The following is a 23,815-nucleotide window of genomic DNA, read 5'->3' on the forward strand; positions in this document are numbered from 1 at the left end:
AAATAAAAGAAAATAAACATCAAAAATGTGTGCGAAAATCTGAGACCATTTTTTGATGATGCAATTGAAAAATAAATAATTAATATCTCTTCAACGCGTTAAGCTACAGAGTTCGAAGAGGTCGCAATCGAAAGAAAAAAAAAATAAAAAATATGTCAACTTAGAATCTTCTCCGGAATGCTATAATTAATTAATTCTTGAAGAAACAAATTTTGAAAATTTTCGAAAACAATTGGAAACGCTATCGCTCCGGTAAAGAGTCTCTGACAGCAACACGTCATATATATAAATGTACTTGTCTCAGAGTCACTGCCGCGACTCTAGATATAGATTCGTTTAAAAATCGTTGAAAATTTTCAAAGGAAAGTACACTGTTTTTTCTTCTACCGAATGAAAAAGAATTTTTCAAATTTTGTTTCAGTTCCACCCCAAGAAATCGTCATTTTGGATAAAAAAGGTGTCAAAAGAAAATCTGTTGTTGGTCCCTACTTCGAGGGCGACGATCTCGAACTTTTATGCGACGTTTTCGGCGGTAAGATCACAAATAAATCGTCAATTATTGCTTCTCTAAATCTCTTTTTAACTTCCGGCTTGTCTCGTTCGGATGAAATATAAAAAATTTGTAACGAGCCATCGATCGATTTTTACCGCAGGCAAACCGCAACCCACCGTCGCTTGGTACCGCAACGGGAAATATGTCAACAACGAGACCGTAAGTGTCGGAAATCATGTGATAAGAAGCGCGATACTGGTCAAAAATTTGGGACGCGATGACGTCAACCTCGAATTGACCTGCACGGCGACGAACAATAACAGATCGATTCCCCTATCGTCAACTATACGAGTCGATATTAACTGTAAGTATTTTGCAATCACTGTGAACATTTGAAAAGAAAACTTCACTCGTCTGTAAAAAAAATTTTAGTAATCGATAAATCGCTGCTCAAGTTTCACCGAAGATAGTTAAAAACAAACTCAACGCAATCGGTTCTCTCGATTACGAAATAATTCGAATAATAATTATTAATTTTTTCGTTACTCGAATAATAGGGAACGCAAAAATGACAAACTTTACCGAAACATAATGATTCGAATGAAACGAACTGCGGGATTTTGAAAACAAAAGAATCACAATATTTACAATAAACGTTCCACTTAATTATCCGATGAAGCACTCCGAAATGACGAACATCTTTTTTGTCGTTTGGTTATTATTTAAACAACCGAATTCGGACACATTTGCATAGGCCAAAAATCTGAACACTCGGGTTGTTTTTCCATTCGCAACGTATTCAATTCTGCGCTAAATCATCCATGATGCGTTTCCTGCTCCCACGGTCAAATGGTCAGACATGTCAGAAAGCATTCTCCAACGATGAATTTTCGCGCCTGTGAATTTCACCGCGTTATGTCAAGAAAGATCCTCGTGAGACGTGACGAAAAACGGTGGAAATAATAAAAAATTGCTCATTTTAGCGACGTCGTCGAAAAACATGAGAGTCGTTTGAGGCAGAAAAACTTTGTTCGTTCGAAACTCAAATGAGTTCTTGAAAGAAATACGTTTTGTTTACGAGTGCCCCGCAGCACGAGATTAAATCACTGTGGTAAAAAAAATGATCCCCATTTTTAACAGTCCGAATTTGACGGGAGACAATAATTTAAATGTTCGATCGACCATTCAGGACGGTGCTTATAAGTCAGTATATTGGAGGATATACAACGAGACGTAGAGTGTGCTCGAGCGATTTTGACGAGATATAGCAATTTGTATATACGCAAAAGCGTTGCAGGTGCAACGGAAAAACAGTGAAAACGTTAAATTTCACGAGGACAGCAGGCTGGTGGACGTGCAATATATCTGACATAATACCCTTTATATAGCTTGTCAGAATCCCTGTCAGCCAGGTGCCACCCACTATATCAATCGACAATTCGACACATTTCCAAACATGAATATTGATAAGGACATAACGAATTTTTCAAAGCCACGATCTTTGTTATTCGAATTTTCATTATTTTCGCATTGACGCGTCCGGCGGAGACGCCGATAAATAAATCGAAAGAATCGTAATGGAATGGCGAAGCGTAGGAAAACAAACTCCACGAATATTCGGATGCTGAATTTTGTATTCATCAAAAGATACACGTGAATCCACATCGAGCGAATCTAATTCTCGAAAAGCTTACAAGGCTCCGTAACATTTATCTATATATACAAAAAAGAGTATCGATTTATTGCATGGATACATGTACAAAAAAACGTATTTCGTTCGAGCCAGGCTGGATTTATAAATATTAAATGTCTCGCTATCCCAAGGACAAAATTTCGTCCCTCCAGTGCGGGAACTCGGCGAAACGAGGGAGATTCCGTTTGACCTTTTTCCAGATACTACGATCCCATAAATTATTCAGAACATAAATTTACGTGTGCCGATTTAATGATACGCACGAGAGAAAAGCTCGTTTAAGAAGTTTAAAGTGCGCTGAAAAAATTGGTGAATTTTAGCACAATTCGACGGGGACAATTATTTTGATTAAGCTGATCGAAACTCTAATGTCGTAACGGCCAAATTAAATCAAATTATTATTTGATTTTATTCATTCGACGAGCTCTTGATAAAATCACTATTTTATTTGAACACCTTTGTTTTTTTATTTATGATTTTCATTGTTTCTCCCACCGTTTCGAGTCTTTCGAAAGCCAAATTTTCGCTGATTTCCGGTCCGTTTCCGGAATCAGAGCCTCGGAATAACCGCCTCCCGATTAGCGACCGGTGCATGCGCAGATGACTGCATCGGTCACCGGTCGCCAAACCGAGTATTGGCTTCGTCCGGGGCTCCGCTTAAAATCGCTGTCGCTCAATATGAATTAAATATTTACAATCACTCGTTCCGTCCCGGCCGCGATGCAATGTCGAAACGAGTACGCCGTTTTTTCGAGTTTTCGTAAAAAACTTTTTAGCCGAAGGAGGAAAACAATTTCATCAAAAAGTAATCTAATAAAACATTATTGTTGCTGTGTTCGCTCGATGAGAACGTTTGGAAAATCAAATAAAAAAACAACTTTAGATTCACCTTCATGAGAATCATGAATGTACGAAATGAAATTAACTACAGGTGAAAATGAAATACGTTTTTATTTTTGACGTTTCGCCTGACACGGTCAAAGATAAGTTTGGCAACACGTTGATATTTATATCAGAGTATTAAATTCTTCCAAGTTCGGAAGCCTGGAGCAACGATTGAATCTTTTTATTTGTAAAACGTTGATCGAAATTTTTCAGCCACTAATTACGTATTATTTAGTGTTAATGCAAGAAAGAAAAAGTTTTTAATCAATATAAGATTCGATGCGCTAGCCGACGAGCTGACCGAATTCGGCAAATCGTCGCTGGCGCGTGCTCCCATTTTCCTCCTTTAAATAATTAATTTCATCCATGCACGCTATAATTCAAATCTGTCATTTTGTCTAATAATAATTAACCTTCCCCTAGGAGCTCTTTATCTCCGGGAATTTCTATCGGATTAACATGACACACGAGCGACTTGCGATTCTAAGGAGAGAGCACGGTGTTGAATTTCGTTATGAAACTTTTCCTCCGCGTTTTACTAAGTTTTTAAGGACGGCGGCCTTAAGCACACAGCGGTTATGAGACTCCGCCATCTTTCTAAGGCGTTCAATAACATCGTCGACTAAACCAATATTTCTCCCGCTAGGTCCTCCTTTCGAGAAAAAAAAAATCTGAAGAAGCGCTCGACGAGACTTTCACTTTTTTTTTAATCGTGGAATGAACGTTTGTATAGAGAACCCATTAAATGCGTTTCTTCTCTTTTGTTTATTGTTTTTTACTCAAATTAGAACAATATCTAAGTACGATTTTCACCTGCTGTGGAAGTTCTACGAAAAGGAGAAACTTATGATTCCCACGATGCCAGCTCGCGTCGTCAAAATTTCATTATCCGTAGGAAATTGGATCCACCGATCAATTACCCTATTCTCAACGATCCTCATACTTCCTCGAGCATATATACGTGTATAATTCTCGAGTATTCTACTACTACATTCGTAATGGCTCACGAATTTGTTCGCTTCATCACTCTCGCCACCTCCTCGTTCTCTCATCGCCACGATTAGCGAATGGGAGAATGTGTTGAGGGGCTCGAGCAAGAATAGGGTTGATTCAAAGACTAGCTCAGACGGCGCTGCGAAAAGGCTCTCATCGTCGGAAAGTCATAAATTTTCAACCTTTATAAAATTTCAAATCAACGAAAAACCTCTGTCTCCGATAATATCCATTCGACGCGATAATTTCCATCTTTTGAAAATTCTTCTCCATCGAATCGTTCGCTCGTTCTGAAATACATAATAAATACGAAAATCCAATCAGTTTTGAGCGTGCATCAAATCGATAAATAACCCATATAAACTGTCAGTGCTGCTCGTTATAGATTTGCTTCGAGTACAAGCAAGCACTCGGAGGGTCTCGAAGCGTTAGACCGTGTGATGAGTTCGATGGCCTCCGAACCTCTCTATATACTTCGATCCACCGCGATACTTGCCCCCTATATTTTAATGACGAACCGTAACTTTCCAGACACGAAGTCTCCGTCCCAGTATGAGTACTAGCATACGCTACGTATTTTTGTCTACGTCTGTGGGCTTGTGTGCCTGTGTGTTTATATGCACGAGATTGCATGCCCTTCGAGGGGGCTTTATTGAGTGAGTAACTTATTGGAAAGTCTTGGAAAGTATTGAAATTACATCGCAGCTGCGAGCGATGGACGCGACGCAGAGGAAAAAAAACGATTCTAAAAACTTGGATTAGTCCACTGTTTTGTGCATTTTCGAAATCTCTCGATGCATCAAAATTCGAGAGAACGAACAACGTCCAAAAGCTTGTTTCTTCCATTGCTCCACTGCCCGCCAACTGTTCAACGAAATTCAACGAACTTCGCGCTAAAAGGAACTCCGTATAATCCATACGGGGATTCAACTCCGTTTGCCCTTCGGTTTATCGTTTGATAGGAGCTGAAAAAAAAGAAGCTCGCTGGTGAAATTTGGGGAAAAAATATGGAGCATGAGAATCGAATACAAATCGAATGGGCATAATTTTAAATGTTATGTTGGAGTAATAAAATTTGTCAGGTAGTTGGTCGATTTTTTGGGAACGGCAAGGCTCGTGGAGATGAAAAATTCGGTTAAAGAAATCAAAGAACTTCCGTTGGTTCTGTTCTTCTTGGAGCACGGTTTGATCTTGCTTTTTTTATTCTTAGTTTGGTTATGAAATCGCGTTTTACAAATATGGACGACAACGGTTACGCTAATATTGGATTTCTTATTATTATCGACTTTAATGTGACCCACGAGCGATGACCCGAACTCATTCTCGTCTCTCACGATACTGCTCACCTAAGCTTATTCGCTTCTGCCCTTCCCCTTCTCTAGGGTGTGAATACAACAGTCGCGATTATCGGCGCTACAAATAATTCGCTAACAGTTAAAACCGAACACTACTATTCCATCGGAGTGACTGAAACGAGGAATTTGTCTAAAAAATCTGTGACTTTTATCTCACAGCTGGTTAAAGTGCGGAACTTTTCGGAAAAATTTGTGTAAATTTGATTAAAACCGAAGCAAATGTTGCAACCTGATTTTTCGTACATCTCAATATTTGCTCGTTGTTTTTTGTTCAAATATGCATAAAAATAAAATAAATTGCAAAGATACAATAGAAATGTTGGTAATGACCCAATTCGGATGATGTAAAATACAAAAGCTTGGAAACTCCGAAGTTTAACTTTCTCAATTCTCCAAAAATAATAACGAAACTACTATAAACTTGAGACACGCTTCATTTTGGCTTCGCTCGGGAAGAGAAACCTTTGTGAATTTTGTTGAGATATGTGATGGTGGTTGCAATATGTGCGAGTTTAAACTTCCCGTTTGTTTCCCCACTCGCACGACTCCCGAAGCTTTCGCTCAATAATCCGATCTCGCTGTGTTTGAGTTGACTACTTTTCTTTTCTTCTGTGCGAAAGATTTCCATTATGAAATATTTACTCTTGAGATACAAGAGTTTGCGCAGTTCCTTAATTCAGTCTCGTTCTTTCCGTATTCCTTTTATTTGGTCCCCTCGCATTCGCTTAATCAATTCGACCAAAATATTTATTCGCTTTCTGAGAAATTCCAAATAAAATAATAATTAAAATGTAATTGTTTAAATGAATACAAATATCAATATTCGTTATAGTAACCACACCCGTCAAATTCTATCGAAGAAAGAAAAGAGAATGAGGAAGGAGAAGGGGCGAGGTGGAAAAGTGGAAAAGCTCGAAAGTGCTCTCTCGATGTTACATTGGGGAAAAGTGTATCGGAAGGGTTAAAGTTCCTGGATAACCTCGTTAGCCGTCAACCAATTCGCCCCTCGTCGAGCAAAGTACTCCTCGCACCATCAGCTACGTCCTCGCTTCAACCACCTCCCACGCCTCCCTCTCTCGCTCTTTATCCCTTCTTCAACCCTTCATCCTCGAACGCTAAGCAAGCAGGAACCTTTGGACGAGGGGCAATTAATTTCGTACCCAATTTAACCCTGACGCCCGACAAATTTCCGAGATCGCGCGATGTACGTGGCGACACGGTCAATTCGATTAATCATTTTTTTCCAAAATCAACGAATAAATATGTCGCTTCATTATTTCGTGTTCAGCAAAAATGAGTGATTTTTTCTTTTTTGCCAAGTAAATCTTTGTTAGAGCCCCATCATGCCCGACGCATAGGGCCATGAAACGAGGAAAATGGAGCCTCGCACGCTAGCGCTGAATTATTTCTTGAAGAGAAAACCACTAATCGTCGTGGTCCAGTTCTCGTATTGACCAAGAACTTTTGTATCTGTCATCACCCGCTGATTCAATCTCAATCTCAATCTCAATCTCTCTCTCTCTCTCTCTCTCCTCGCTTCGTGGTCCAGAACGAGCTATTGGAAGGAACTTCCTTATGGGCAATTTAACTCGAGAGTGTTTCCTGCGTTCACATGCCAAATCGAGGCTCCAGTTCTATTCCATGACAAGACACGTTACTGCGACTTTAAAATCCTTCTTTCCCAAGAGCTTTCTTTTCATAAAGATGCATATTCAAGGATGTAAAGATCCGTTTCAGGATCTCGCAAGTAAAGATCATAATTCACTATTCTTCAATATACATGCAGTCGTTTGATTCGCTAGGCTTTAATCCGCCGAAAGTTAGTCCGGCATATTCGCGACGGAGCTTATTCTTCTTATATTCGTACGACGCGACATAACTGCATTGCCGGAAGACACCGAAGTCTCAAACGAATGTCGGACGCTTCGTCTCTTCGGTTAGAGCCTTTTTTCACACGTTAAACACGAAAAAAATCCACGGAGCGATGCCCCTTAATTCGTTTCCGTAAAATGTTCATTGTGGCTTGAAATGGGAGTTGACGTTAGTGTACGAAGCTTTCCCAGAGGTACACCGGAGCATGTCTATGGTAGTTGAGAGACGCCAGTTTTCAAGGTAACTCAATTTCTCTCATCCCGTGCCTGCTCCTTGCTTCCATAGTGAATAAGTTTGGCTCCTCAAGTGCAACCCGAGAGGGCAACACTCGAGCCATCACCAAGATCAGGAAGGAAGGACGGAAGCAGGAAGGAAGGAAGGAAAGAGAGTGCATGGTTTCTTAACAAAAAGGATTAATCAGTGAAACTTTGTACGTTTCATCAGAACATAATCGTCATTGGGCAGCGATTATATATTGCCAGCTTTCCATAATAAATTAGATTGAGTAGACAATGGGGGATTTACCAGAATCGGATTTGATCGACCTCCAGCCTTATATAATCCGTCGTACAATATACTCCGAGCTAATCTGGATATTGAAATTTTACAGTCAGACCCTTGAAGGTCGAGATCATCGGTTCCAATCAACCGTTATCGGCCGGCAGAAGGTACGACCTGGTTTGTACGACTTATGGCTCGAGACCTCCGGCTAATTTAACATGGTGGCGAGACGGAGTTCGATTTGATATGGACTCAAGCAGGACCGTGAGTATCGAGCTTTTTTCTTGAAGATATCGAGACAATTCGGGAATCGGGCTAAAATGAGAGATTTGTATTAAGACTGTTGCGGCATTAATTATGAAAGACTCGTAAACTCGAGAGTTCACCCGTTCTCTGGTGCTGGAAACGCACTCGATATTCGTCATGTCGAGTGTCGATGAGACAACAGTCGGATTACGGGGTCACGAAACAGGTCACAAAAAAAGTCTTGAATACGTGTGGAAGTTGGCGAAGGGTTGGACTTTCAGGAAGTTGGAGTGTTTCCATCGAGAAAATTGAATTATCCCATGAAATGAGATCGAAAAGATATGGTTGGGTTAGGATCGAAGAAAATAAGGGGGGAGCTCCTATCGAGTCGTCCCTTTTCTTTTTCTTGCGCAGAACTCTCTGTGTTATCGAAACACCTCAGAGCGTTTATTCGTCGTCGCCTCGTATTCTCACTTCTCTTTCTCTCCCTCGCAATCTCTCCTTAAGGGAAGAATAAGTCTTGTGCGACGTTGGCCGCATTAATCAGAGCGCGAAATTGCAATTTCATCGTGATAGGACGAGGCCTTCCTCAGTGGCGACATCTATGCTGAGTGAGGCCGTAACAAAGATAGAAAGGGCGCGAGAATGAGATATGAGAACTCGGTCTCGTTTGTTCACCAGTTCTTTTTATTTTCCTCCTCACCAGTTTTCTCTCTCTCTCTTCCTCTCCTTCCTTTCTTTGAACTGACGGAAACCCGAGTCCTGACAAAACATTTCTCTTCGATTAAGAAGAGGAAGAAATTTATTCAACCCTCCAGCAGTCCTCCGGTCGAAAAACCATTCCCGTCGCTCCCTCTCTTTCTCCTTACATCAGCGATGAATCGGTGAACGTAAAACCTCAACATTCCCGATGTGACGAGAGCTGTCTTATCGAAATTTTCAGGAAACCGAGACCGAGACGGGGATTATTGAAAGTATGAAAAATCATAAAAGAAAAGAACGTTCGTGTTCGATTCGACCGAGTTTTAGCTTAAGAATGAGAGTCTAATATTTTAATGAATTTCTAAAGTAGAGTATTTGGTGAACCACTAAAATGCGTAGATATCGAGCGACGGAAACACGACTACGAGTGTTTTGTCGTTCAAGCCAACAAAGAAGGACGCCGGTAGGCATTTGTCGTGTCGTGCGGAAAATCCAATAATGGAAATAGACCCGATCGAGGACGAATGGATTCTCAAGATACACTGTAAGCTTACCCTAATAATGATATATATTTCGAATTTCTCGTTCGCTCTCTCTCTCTCTCTCCTTTATCGTTGCAAATGGAAATAATGTACAATTTCGAAGGATTACGTAACCGGCATCGTATAAATTCAAATAGAGCGTTAAGTTGGCAATTCCCGTTGGTTTCCAGATAAACCGGAGTCGCAGATAAAACTGGGCAAGTCCCTGAACAAGGACGCGATAAGAGAGGGTACTGATGTGTACTTCGACTGCAGAATAAACGCTGAGCCATCCGTCTACAAAGTCGAGTGGCGGCACGAGGTAAATTGAATAAAAAATATGAAAATTTCAGTTAGCAAAAATGATGGAAGAAAAATCAAATTAAACAAGACAAAACAAAACAATACGAAGCGAGTGACGTGACTGGATTAAAAAAAGGATCATTAAATGAGAAATAAACAAACGAAATGATAAAACAAATTTCGAGAACTCTCGACATCAACACCTTTTGCCTGAAAGAATTCATTCAATCTTTGCTCTGATATCCACCACGTTAATTAATAGCGAAGAAGGAGGGGAGGACACTTGAAAACACGGCTTAAATTGCATTTTAACCGCATATAATGAATTCTGAAGGATGAGCTTCTCGACTTAATGAACGAGGCCGCTCGTCCTCAATCGAGGAGTGACTCGCTCGAAAGGTCAAAGCTACATCCACTTGGTCTGTCTGTTTCTCGAGCTTTGTGTTCCTCGAAAAAAAAGGAGGTGTTACAATTGTTTTATACTTTTGTCAATATAAATGCTATTTTTTTTTCTCGTTCTCTCCCGTTCTTTCGTGTCGGTCTCGCATTTGTTTCGTGTCTTTCGAGTTTCGCACATGGAGAAAGTCTTTTTCATTAGCGTCTCGTGTCTCGTTGCAGGGCAAGACGCTTAATCACAATGTGACACAAGGAATAATAATAAGCAACCGAAGCCTCGTGCTTCAAAAGGTCGACAGAAAAAGCGCGGGCAATTACACCTGCGTCGGTTACAATACCGAGGGTGACGGCGAGAGTTCACCCTTCTATTTGAGAGTCATGTGTGAGTATTGTTTCTCTATTGTATTTTCTTTCCCTATTTATTTCTTTTTCCTCTCGTTTTTAGCTCTTCTTCATTTTTCCCATCCTCCCGGACTCGATTCTTTTCTCTCGCCCGCAACCAGAAAACAAACATGACCTCCAGCACTTTTTTACGATTGCACGGAGAAGGACCTACTCGGTATGAAAAAAAAAGCAAGAGAAGAAAAAAATAAAGTGGGAGAAAAATAAAATACCAGAGCCCTCTATGCTTACCGGTGAAGTCGTCATTCTAATTAAACGCGACGAAAATTAAAGATTCTTTTCGCCTCTGGTTACGCGCTCTGTTGGACAAGCCCCGTTTCTACAAAATAGCCGCGACAAATTTAATTTACACTTGGAAAATATGAAAATGTTGCGGGCTTCGAGAGATTTCTCTATCTACGTAAATAAGGAAGAATATTAGCCGCGGCTTTGCAGTTGTTTTTATGCTAATATTCGAGAGATTCTGCTGGATTATTTTCAACATTATTTACAAAGTGAAGAGAACGATATAGCTCGGAGCGAGAATGAAGTAATTTTAATTTTTCAACGAACATTTCAAAATCTCTCCATTCCAAATGTTTTAATTTTTATTTTATCTTTGCATCAAGTCGCTCCAACCTGCAGAGCGAATCAGACGAACGTGCACGGTGTAGCGAAACAAGAAAAGGCCAATATTTCGTGCCAGGTCGATGCGAATCCATCGAACGTACAATTCCGCTGGACTTTCAACAATTCTGCCGAAAGTATCGATGTCACGAGCGATCATATTGTCAGAAGCGGAACGATTTCCATCGTTTCATATACCCCGATGACAGCATTGGATTACGGAACTCTTCTTTGTTGGGCTTTCAACGATATCGGTAGACAACAAGTGCCCTGTGTCTATCACATCATTCCAGCAGGTACACACTTTCCCCTTTTATTGACTATAAGCCAGTGATGAGATTTTTATCGCCTTGCAAATGGCTTCGCTCTTCTTGACGGATCTGCAATCGGAACGCAGAAATTTAAGTGACAAATTCCTTTGGTCAAATTCACCAACTCATATTAGTCATAAAATCCCGATCCAAGGATACGACAATTCAGGTGTCTCGAAAACTGAATTGAATAGATCGGGCAATTGGAACGGCAAGGAATGCGAAGTAGAAAATTCGAGAACGCTTTACAGAATAAGAATAAGAAGCATTCTCGAGCAAAATTCACCGAATCAGCAAAGATACGGTTTCATTCAAAGTAGGAAAATTGAAGCACCAAGTTGTCGGTGAATACCGGTGAATGCCGGACCTAAATTCAACAAATTCGTCAGGAAAGTCCCGCGGTTTAAAGATCGCGTCAATGGCGATTCTCGTTATTTATGATATCGAAATGGATTCCAGGTCACCCGGACATGGTCCACAACTGCACAATATCGAACACATCGACTACGTCGTTTGCGGTGCGTTGTTCCGAAGGATTTAACGGTGGACTCCATCAAACATTCTTGTTGGAAGTCCGGGAGAGCAACAGTCAAGAACTCTATGCAAACATGACCTCCGGAATGCCCCATTTTAGCGTAACTCATTTGGATCCCGGGGCTCTTTACCAGGCCGTAATTTACGCCTACAACAGTAAGGGCAGAAGCGAAGCGATGGTTGTGCAAGCTGGCACACTGAGGCTACCGGAGAAACAATTGACCTCGGAAACAGGTAAATCAGGCGGCAAACAGCCCCGGTGTTTTAATATACTCAACAGCTTTTTAATCCAAATACAAGCTTTTGGCTTCCTCAAGCGGAGCGGTTAGGGATTTGAAGTTATAGATTACAAGTGCCGAGTGACAGGGAGGCTGTTAATATTTCTATTGAACAGAGAGACCGAGACATCACGTTAAGCTGACTCCGATGTTGAGCGTCATGATCGGGGTGGTGGCCGCTCTCGTTATCGTCGCAGTCATCGTGATGGTAGTGTTAAGAATCCAAAATGCGAGTCCGGACGATCAGGGCAAATCGCACTTGGAGGAACACGACAAAGTCACCAAATCGATACCCATACAACGGGAGCTCAGATTCCGTGAGTGTAGCAGTCTGCTTACGGAAGAGAAGCATCCGGAAAGTCCATTCCGGAAGTCCGAAACCACGGGCGAATTGAGCGAAGGAGACGAGAAGAATCCTGACATAATACCGCAGCAAATAAACGGTAAGAGTCGCCCTCGATCGATCCGTTTCACGTATCCTCAATTTCAAACGCCATTGTCAAAGCGCCGGGTTTGACGTGAATTTTAATAATGACGACCAACAGGCACTGAAGAGCCGGCGGAATATACGAGAAAGAGACGTCTCGTCTCAACTATCGACACCTCCCCATCGCGGAGCATATTGAAACATCCAACGGCGACTTCGCTCAGTGGTCACAGCAACTACGTTGGATACTGTACGATTCGAAGCAGGATTCCGCTCCAGGAATTTACCGGATTGTCAACGAGACATAAAAGCGTAAGTATGGTGAATTTAACAATTCACACTTATTATCATTTAAGGTGGTCTATCAATTGCGTGAGTGCGAGAGAAATAGCTTCAAAATGGTTGCACGGTTTACTCGGACATCCTTGATTTTTTGAGAGAAATAAAAGTTACATCTTGTTCTTTGATAAAATGAGAATAGCGTGTAACTTATTTTTTCTTTTATCCGAAAAGGTGATAGATCACCTTAACTAATAAGTAGTAGACCCACTTTTACAAACTACATTAATCGTATCTGGAACACAGCTTCCAATATCATCCATTCAAACACCGACAACTATGGCTTTATGTAGACTAGTTTTCTACGTACCTATAATACGGTGCTTTCTTAAGAGCAGCTTCGCGCGTAAACCTCGTTTGAGTAAAGCCTCGTTTCTGAGAACGGCCGCTTTTCTAAATAAATCAGTGTTCCGATAACAGTGTGTGTCGTTTCTAAACACGATACTTTTACCAAATATTACACTACTTCTGATAATAACTGCGTTGTGCATTTTTGAAATATACCATCATGCGCATATGCACTTTTTGTATATGGATTCAACTTCAATATTATTCATTTTTTTTTTTTTTTATTATGTGTGGGTCGACCACTTCAGGATCCGGTTCCTTTCAATTTGATTGAATCTTGATAATTTTGTTTCACTCCACTAAAGACATCGGTGAGAATTTTTCCCATTTCTATCTTAACCAATCTAAAAAAATTAAAAGCAGCAAACTCCAAAAAATTGATAGCTTTTTTCAAAAAACTATAATGTTTATAGAATTTCCCTTCCAATGAAATATTTCGTATTCTTCCTTTAAAAGTATATATGAAAAGAAAATTAAAGAAAAAACGTGCCCATGCGTCAATTATTGAAAAAGTTATAGCTAAAAAGTTATGTTTTTGAAAAATACTCTCAAAAACATTCTTTGCGTCGGGTAAAAAAATTTGAAGAAATTCTCAAAAACGTCTTTAATGAAGTGAAAGAAAATTACCAAGTTTCAGCCAAATCAAAAGGGGTAAGGCTCAAAGAAAGTCGTCGATTTTACATGGTTGCAATGACCCATACATACGATTATTATTTTTTTTTCAATATCAATGATAATATAGTGTTATAACAATTTTAAGTACATGTCTACGGTTCTGAGAACAATTATTTATTGTCTTTTCCAAATTAATTAATTCTCGGGATCCAGTTTCATTTCGAAGTATATACTACCATGTTTTGGGACAAAACTTTGTCCTAAAACTGTCCAACTTTAAGTTTTTTTGTCACTGCTTCTCTTTTCCGCACAGCAATTTTTTCACGTACAATCAATTTATTACTGAATAAAATTTCTCCCAGGTAGTTCATGCACAAAACAATTTTCTTACCAAAGTCTTGAAATTTACACAGAGTTTAAATGGGTAATCGACTGATACGCATATTGCTTTCCATATAACGAAAAAAGTACACAATAACAATGGAATATACACGGTAAGGCACTAACCGTTGCTTCCTCAAATATCTCGGTAACTATTGACGTCACAAAAAAATGTTTCAGACAAAAATTGTTTTCAACCGTCTTCTATAGAGTATCGCCGCAAACTGCATGAAATACATAGGGAGTCAAAGTTGTTTAAGGTCATTCAAGATCAAAAAGTGATATAAACTTTATTCACAGAAAATGTCCCAAGTGATTGCCATTGGAATCGATGCAGTATTGTAATCTTGTTATCACAGATTACGTGGAGTTTTTTATCATTTCGACACTTATCGACGAATCACATGCTCTAAAAATTATCTTTCGCATATCGGCATGCGTAATTGGACGTTCTTTATAAACGAGATCTATTAAGTATCGCAACAAAAAATAAAAATAAGAGTCTGGCAACTTATTTCTAGCTATCAGCGAAAAATGTGTTGGACACCCATCGTGTTGATAGTTACCGAGATATTTGAGGTGGCAATAATTAGTGCCTCACCCTGTATGATGGAGGCTGGGAAAAAAATTGAGACGATTGTCTTACTAGTAATAATAAAGATATATTACGTTATAATATATTACTTTAAAATTGAACAAAATTTAACACTTTTTTCTTGATCCATTTCCGGTTCAGTCAGTAATGAATTCCCGCTTAATCAACGGCCTGTGATTTCATTCACGAAAAGACAAAGTTGAAAAAATTTATTTACAATTTCGAATTAATAACTCTGACATTAATTTAACGATGTTTGGTACAAAAGTCTAAATAATTAGAAATTGATCAAATTTGGTAATAATGTTCTTCAACCTCAAGTGCGAAAACACAATTTTTTTTCAAAATTTTCTTCTACTTAGTTATCGAGTAATTACGCATTAAAGCAGATTTCTTATGTCCGGAATGTATGCATATATGTATGGAAACGCTATGCTTATACACGTGAACTTTAGTGATCAATTACTCGATAACTGTACAGAAGAAGAATCTTAAAAAATTTGTATTGTCAAATTGGGCACTAAAGAATATGTTCACCAAATTTTAAAAAATTCTGATCATTTTGAAATTTTTTATGTTTTTAGCATGGTTTAGCATGGCAACATTGTAAGCCTGTACTAAATATCCTTAAAGTGATAATGTCTTTAATTGTATAAGGATAAATCTACCCAATTTAGACACCCATAAAATACGATTCTTCGGGCATGATCTACCTTAACCAAGCGCATACAAACAGTGAAAGAAGTCCTTCAGGTTTATACTATCCTTGAGTGTACAACCGTCTTCAGTAACACTATCTCGTTCCTAATACCACAACACCCGCTCAGCTAAATACAGTGGACACTAGGGTGGTTCAAAAAAATCGACTATTTTTATTTCTTCAAAGCCCGAATTTCAATTATTGCAGTGAGGTGAAAAAAGATGCCTGACAAAATTTGAGCCCTTAAAAAAATTTTTTAGAGGTCGCTCATCGCGATTTTCTATTGTCCATTTAAATAACACGGGGAAGACGTTACTAGCTGCTTTTGAATTTTATTCCTCGGCAACGGGTGAGGGTGCGACAACGCCCAAGGTGGTTTTTTGTAGGGATTTGAACGCTCTATAAAAAAAGTCTCTTGGCGTTTTACGCTAAACCTACTCCTACGAAAGTTATTCAACGTCAAAATTGGCTTTGAAGAAAATCTCGACATTTTTTCACTTTTCCGGCGAAACTATTGACCTTGTCACAAAACGCTGTGGAAACTTTTTCGGAAATCATGTGATTTAGTATAATATCGTATTCTTAGTTTATTAAAAAATTGAATAATTTATAATAATACTACATTACGAGATTATTCTTAGAGGAAACTGCAATTTCCGTCGAGTGAATCGTTATATTAACAAAAAAAGTTCCAAGTTTCATCGTGTCATTAGATAATGCCTCAGAAAGAAATTGTTGGTGAAAATTCCAAAATGCATCGCATTTTTCCACCTTTCATTTATAATTTCTTTTGGGGCATTAATTTTTTTTTCCTGAGGAATGCAATATAAATTCAGATTTAATGTTATTTGAATTAAGTATAAATTGAAACGTCCAATATAAATGAGTGGAAATGATGTTTGGAATAATGGATAGCTCTACAGTAAGGGTAACATCCTATGATACCGGCAGAACGGAAAAGGAGGTTACCCTTACTGTAGGGCTATGATCCATTATTCCAAACATCATTTCCACTCAATTTTTGGGTAAATCTGTCGAACCAGGGCTGCAGCCCAAAAGTGCTCCAAATTTTTTTTTTATGTTTTTTATCACTAATATATGGTAGCCCATGGGATATTATGGTGGGGGACGCCATAAAACCCCATAAAAAAAATAAAAAATTCGCCATAATGAAAAATATTACTTTATTACATTACAGTAGATATTACAGTAGAGGTGATGAGTAAGTAGTGCCATGGCACTCGACACACACACACACACACACACACTGACTCACTCATTCACCATCGGAGTCAATGTCATTGAAGAAATTCTTGATAGCCGTAAGTAAGACCCGCTCTTCGTGACGTCGTTGACATCGCCAGGTGAGACTGCTCTCACTAAGAGTATATAGCTGCGTTGTTGCAAGTGGTACAAATAACTTCCCGTTGAAGAACCTCATGATTTTGAAGAATGACGATGCTTTCCTTCCGATTTTGGAATTTTATAATACATTGGGTAAGCGACATTTCACAACTGTGACAATCCATAGTCTCGAGAATACTAATATTACGAATATTTATCGTAGAGACTTACCTGCTTCTCGGATATAAATATTGTAGCAATGTAAACCTCGTCACACCTTCTTGCAATATTCCATTGTTTTTCGGTGTGTGTGTGTGTGTGTGTGTGTGTGTGTGTGTGTGTCCATTCTCGATTCATATCAGTCTTAGTTATGATTTTCAGTTTTATAATTTTCATGGTGTTTTTTATGGTGGTCGAGGGTGTCCCCCACCATAATTTTGCATTTGACACCTTCCTTGAGTGATAAAAAACGTTAGAAAAAAAATTCAGTGCATTTTAAGCTGCAGCCCTGGTTCGACAGATTTACCAATTTTTGCAACTCAATTACATTAGACGTTTCAATTTATACTTAATTCGAATAACTTTGAATCTGTATTTATATTGCATTCCCAAAAAAAAAAATTAATGCCCCAAAAGAAATTATAAATGGAAGGTGGAAAAATCCGATGCATTTTGGAATTTTCATCAACAATAAGCATTACCTAATGACTCAATGAAACTTGGAACTTTTTTTGTTAATATAACGATTCACTCGACGGAAATTGCAGTTTTTCTCTAAGAATAACCTCGTAATATCGTATTATTATAAATTATTCAATTTTATAATAATCTAAGATCACGATATTATACTAAATCACATGATTTCCGAAAAAGTTTCCACAGCGTTTTGTGAGAGGGTCGATATTTTCGCCGGAAAAGTGAAAAAATGTCGAAATTTTCTTCAAAGCCAATTTTGATGTTGAATAACTTTCGTAGGAGTAGGTTTAGCGTAAAACGCCAAGAGACTTTTTTTATAGAGCGTTCAAATCCCTACAAAAAACCACCTTTGGCGTTGTCGTACCCTCACCCGTTGCCGAGGAATAAAATTCAAAAGCAGCTAGTAACGTCTTCCCCGTGTTATTTAAATGGACAATAGAAAATCACGATGAGCGACCTCTAAAAAATTTTTTTAAGGGCTCAAATTTTGTCAGGCATCTTTTTTCACCTCACTGCAATAATTGAAATTCGGGCTTTGAAGAAATAAAAATAGTCGATTTTTTTGAACCACCCTAGTGGACACACAACACATCTGTTTTCCAAATATTACAAATAATTTACGTTTTCGGGTTTAGGTAACTTCAATGGTACAGTCAGGTAAAAATACGTCTTTTCAACTACAACCAACGGTGAGCGAGGTTTACGGTACCGGAGTTTGCACCCTACCAAGACAACACTGGCCAAGCCCGAACGTACAGTCGATGACGATGAGCATGAGCCCGCCGGTTCTTTATGCCGGCTTAGGAGTCATGAACCGATCCTGCGTGGGTAGTACGATGTTATCCAAAGAGGTAGAGTCACGTGGTCACGGCCAATGCTGCATACAAACGCAAAAAGACGCTACGACGAGCACACCAATCGTTATGACAAAACGAGAAAGCTCGGTGTGACGTTCCACCCTACTTTGAAGACGCTCCACGCGTCCTTCAAGTACAACGCTTTCAATCGTCGGCTACAACTATTCTCCCTAATGCAATCACAAATTTGAACGAATAACATACATGTTTTCAAGTTATTTTTCTTTTTTTTCATTTATCAAGTGATAGGTGGTAATGGACATGAGTAAGAATACGAAAATTCCATATTTAATGCGGAAAATGATGGATAATGCTCCCGTTAGTGCGTAATGTTCGCCGAAACCAAACGAATATCACTACCTTTGTGTCCAGAAACTCGTTTCCGGACACTCATCCGAATTGTTCTAATTGGCACAACTTTTCATTTGTGTTTTCACTTCCTTGTGGAGCCCTCTAGGTAAATAAAATGACATTGAGTACAATGTTTTTTGTATCAAATGAATACTCGTATGAAATTATTTCATTATTTTCTACATAACCAAGTTGGAAAACGAAAAACTCTGTATGTATCGACCGTAATCATCAAACAAAACGTTACGTCCCCACCTTGAATTCAAGTGCCCTTTTTGTATCGTAGAAAACTTGAGTTTCCTTCGAGGGAACTCGAGTTTAAATTGAATTACAGATACAAAAAAAAAAAAGAAAAATATCGTTCTTTCATAATTCGTGGAAAGGTGTGCGTGTCGCAGAACGATTAATAATAAAGATTGTATGTCTGTATATGTGTACATACAAATGTAAATAAATGATCATAAATCAGTGTAAAAAATAGTTATATATATATACAAATATATATGTTTGAATAGATAAAAGAAATATTGGATCATCGGATCGAAGCAAAATCGTATGTGCTCGGTGTGTGAAAACTGTCGCCGCGCGAGAGAAAAACAAAAGCATTGACATTTCAAATGAATTGAATGAAAAGAATGAAGAATCGAGCGAGACATATCGTTCAGTTTTCCGTCGAGGAAACCGAATTTCTAAAAAAAATGGCCCGCCGCCATCGATCTGCATTTTGGTTTTGTTTTTCTCCACCTTTTCAAGCAACCTCTACATTTGTAAATACTTTTACAAAATAGTACCATTATCTTTGCTACGAGAAAGGAAAACCGAGTCGTTAATAAAATTGGAAAAAAAATTGCGCGATTTTGTTTGGTCAAGGAGGAAAAAATTTTTCACGGAAAATGCAAAAAAAAAACGTTTGCACGACGTATCATACGAATTCACTTGACCACTTGAGTCTTCGAAGCTAAAAAATATAAAACACTCAAGATATCACCGATTCTGTGACGTCTGAGTCGCGATATTACATGCCTGCCGGATTGTTTAACGCTTACGAAAAAAAAGGCAAATATAAGTCTCGTTGCGGATCATTCAATCGCACCCTTCGCCATTCTGATACAACTCACCTCATTTTTTCCTTCCTCAGAACGACTATTGAGAAAGATTTTCCAAAAATCACCATCAATCTCGTTCTTTATCTTCTCAAATCAGTGCCATCTGCTAATGAATACTTTGAAAAAACTCATTTACTAATAATTTAAAGACAAAAATAATAATTGTTACAATGAATCAAATAATTATCGATACGTTATCACGAAAGCGTGAGAAATTTTAATCCTCAAATGATTTTAATGTTTTCCAAAAAGAAATTTAATTTATTAAATTGAAAGAGATTGCTCTAAACATACAAAACTTTAATAATGAACGCATTAATCTATTAACATTTAAAACGAATTGACGGAATTTATTTGTCAAATTGACCCTTGAATTGAGCGTTATTGCAAAATCTACCTGAATTAATCACGTCGCATTGCAAAGAGTAAAATTCCAACACCAGTTACATTGTTATTGGACAAATTCGTTTTTGTGCAAACCACAAAAAAGAGACGAATTTTCTACTCGAGGCGAAAAATTCAAAATTCACCATACGAATTTAGTTTAGTTTATTTCATCGTTCGTCAACATCATTGTGACTGATGAAGGAAAATAAATGATCCAGCGAGGTAAAACAAACTCACGGTCTCGTTGAAACGATGGCTACATAATTAAAAATAGATAAACTATTTTCATGGATAAATTATATTGTGTAACGTAAGTGTTGTCGACAAAAAATGTCGAGTAATTTTTAATTCCTGGTTCTCGATGTTTCGTAAAACAAAAAACATGACCTTTGTACAAATGAAAAGAAAGGAAAATGGTGTAATGCGTAACGTGTAAATTTCATATTGAGAACAGACACGTTGACAGGTGATCAGACAAAAAAAAAGAGAAAATATTTCGAAAGAAATGCGAAAATTTTTATTAACTGTCATCACAACATATTTCGGAGTTAATAACATCGCTGAAAAAAAATGAGCGCACCGATAAGTTAGACAAAAAATTATTTCAGTGTTTTCTTCATTTTCATGTACGAAAGGGGAAAAAATATCGAGAAAGGTGGCTCTCAGTCACTTTGCCGTTTGGTCAAACGTCTGAGCATCAAGTCACGATGCGAGTCATGCTCTGCGAAAACTGACTGAGGCATAAAATGGCAAACCGGTGGCCAAATTATATCTGCAAAGTAAAGAAAAAAATATAAACGTTGAAATGATTCGTAAATAAAGGAATTTCAATATCGAATTATAATCTTATAAATAAATGAAAAATATATAAATTATTATTGTTGAGTTTTGACATTGAATGACTGAACTTTTTGCGCTTGTACAAAAATATATATTAAAAAATGGAAACGATATTCAGCAACGAGATTGAACATTTTACTTTATCCAAGCGGATAATCGTTCCGATAAATCTTTTTTCTTGTGCTGTTTATCGAAGATCGCTTTTTACTTTGATCTCCCCAGTTGTAATTATGTGTTTGAACAGATATACCATTGATTTTCCATCGCTATGTGATATACAATAATTGATGTTCGGTGACCGAGTGAAAAATAAATATTGAAAAATGATAAAAATATAAAGGAGAAAAAGCGAATCGTTCGTTTGATTTGCAATTGAACGAGAACGAGAAAATTTTATATCGAACCCGTATTTTATCGAAGGATTTGTGGTGCCCGTAGAGTCATTTTTATAAGAATTTCCCTCCCCTCTTGGTCCGCTTGCAATTTAAAAAAATTAAAAATAATATCGACGAAAATCACGTATTAGGATGGGTTTAAAAAAAATCGAATATACCAGTATTTTTTATTCTTATAGCAGATTTCACGCACGAAAAAAAACATCCTCTGAAGGAACGCAAATAAAGTTTTGTTTATTTTTCTTCGCCAAATAGCAAAATCGAAGAGGGATTAATGGATAAATAAAAAAAAAAATACAAACTCTTACACTAGAATAAGAGTGCACCAATTCATCTCAAAATACTGCCTATACATATATTCATTGAAAGAATTCATGCGAGAGAGAGAGAGAGAGAGAGAGAACCAGAAAATATTATGGAATGAACGTTTCGAGTGAAATTTTACGAAGAATCATTAAAACAAGAGGAAAACGACAACATAAGCAAAAGAAAATTTGTGTCCTAAGCTTTAGCATTAATCGAATTTGATGTGTAACCCTAAAACGACGTATAAAAAACGTTTTTTTGATATTGTACATATTCTTAAATAAATAATCGTTTTTAATCGACGTTTCTTTATTTTCGTTGAAATTGATCCATTACCATTGTAGAGCTTGATGTGGGGAACGATTCTGGCCAACTCCACATATTCCCGTAAGTCTCGCAGTATAGACGATTTCGATTTTAATAGAAATTCAATGAGCGTACTCTCCGGAAGATATCGTTGGTCGTTTTCGTCGCCTAAACTCTTCAATACTTCGTCGACCGATCCGAGCTATAGCAAACGAACCGCGTTAGGTTACCATCTTCAAGTACTCGTTGAATAAACAAAGCAAAGCATTTTGAAATCAAACAATCGTGAAGGTCGATATTCAAGTTCAAACGTAGGAACGCAAAAAGTGTACGATTCCAAAGTGTGAAACAAAAAGATGTAATGGATTGGAATATCCAGAGCTCACACTTCCATTCGCGTGACTCGATATATACTCGCAAAGTGTATAAACTTTGAGCAAACAGTTGGTTAATTGCTTTTGAATTTCTGCCGTCCCCGTCCCTTCCAATTCTTCCAACAACTCTGGTGGTTTGGTAAAAACTTTGAGCCATCTTGAAAAAAAGCACTGAACCAAAAGTCGAATATAAAAAACATTTAATATTTACTACCTTTCTATGAATGTAAAAGAAATAATTGAAAAAAATATATATATATATATAAGCTAGGATACTTTGTGAACGTGATGGTAAGGCGGCAATGGCAAAACTCGACCAAGATTTATTTTCATTTCTTCCTCGTTGAATATGGCTTGCAAATGACGATAAATCATTTCTTCCGATGTCTACGATTGGAGATATAAATCTCACCGTAATTCCAGGTAAATCTCGATATATTTTTTTCAATTACCTCGATAACGTGCACAAAGTAGAACGGATAAACTAATAACAATCCTGTTACACGAGAATCTGAATATTCGGATCGGAGATATTTTATTTCGATCTCGAATTTCTGTAAACCACAAAGGACGAGTTGAATTATTGATTAATTGATTGAAAATTTAATTTGTACCCAAAACTCGATTGTTTTTATCGAATCAACCTTGTCGCTTTATTCAATTATTTAGAGACGCGTCTTGACGCCAAGTATTAAAAAGAAATTTTGTAGACAGAGCGAGTCAAGACGGCCGTGTATCTTCACTCGAGATTGATCGATTTCCCCTGACTCGTGAAGTTGAAGTGACCGCCATTTGTTCGAAATTAGTCGGATGAAAAAAATAGCAGTGGGACATGATAATGTGATGTATGCGCTTGGTATGATGAAAAAATTAGTTTGGTGTGACATTGGGAAAAGGGTTAAAATGCAGTAGTGAAAATTAGGGGGTGCAATTTCAGGATCGAAAATTTTCTTCAACAATATATATATATATATATATATCTACTTTCCGTTCCCTTTCCATGGGTGAAAATTTGCTTATAGGGATAAATTCTTGGAATTGGAGCTCGAATAGCGCGTAGCAAAAAATTCTCGGAATTGGAACTCGAATCCTTCTGAGCAGTAATCTTGGAGTTCAGTTCAACAAACTCATGTATACGATAGGCATATAGAATGCCAACGCGGGCGGTGGGGGTGGAGGGGACGAATTCCTTTCAATATTTTGCGGTAATAAAGGAATCTGCAAGGCAACGGTCGTCAAAAAAGTTTAAAGCAAAATGACAAACCAACATCCGATTTAATTCCGAGGATCTTAATTTTCAAAAATTGCTCTTAGACGCATGTTCTTTTTCACAGCTCAATTTTTTGAAACACAAATT

General features: G+C 38.0%; 1 protein-coding gene across 1 annotated transcript in view; it reads left to right on the forward strand.

The window, feature by feature from the left end:
- LOC122412164 (neural cell adhesion molecule 1-like) overlaps positions 1-22,076 on the forward strand; it is a 101,551-nt gene extending 79,475 nt beyond the window's left edge. The window contains exons 4-14 of the mRNA XM_043421513.1: positions 422-532; positions 654-857; positions 7,902-8,056; positions 9,140-9,284; positions 9,453-9,583; positions 10,183-10,342; positions 10,971-11,264; positions 11,739-12,047; positions 12,208-12,534; positions 12,637-12,830; positions 18,172-22,076. Coding sequence (XP_043277448.1) covers positions 422-532; positions 654-857; positions 7,902-8,056; positions 9,140-9,284; positions 9,453-9,583; positions 10,183-10,342; positions 10,971-11,264; positions 11,739-12,047; positions 12,208-12,534; positions 12,637-12,830; positions 18,172-18,486 — 2,345 coding nt within the window. The 3' untranslated portion in view covers positions 18,487-22,076. The remainder of the gene's footprint in view (positions 1-421; positions 533-653; positions 858-7,901; positions 8,057-9,139; positions 9,285-9,452; positions 9,584-10,182; positions 10,343-10,970; positions 11,265-11,738; positions 12,048-12,207; positions 12,535-12,636; positions 12,831-18,171) is intronic.
- Positions 22,077-23,815: the final 1,739 nt, after the last annotated feature.

Source organism: Venturia canescens, chromosome 6 (genome assembly GCF_019457755.1).
Source record: "Venturia canescens isolate UGA chromosome 6, ASM1945775v1, whole genome shotgun sequence".
Classification (NCBI taxonomy): domain Eukaryota; kingdom Metazoa; phylum Arthropoda; class Insecta; order Hymenoptera; family Ichneumonidae; genus Venturia; species Venturia canescens.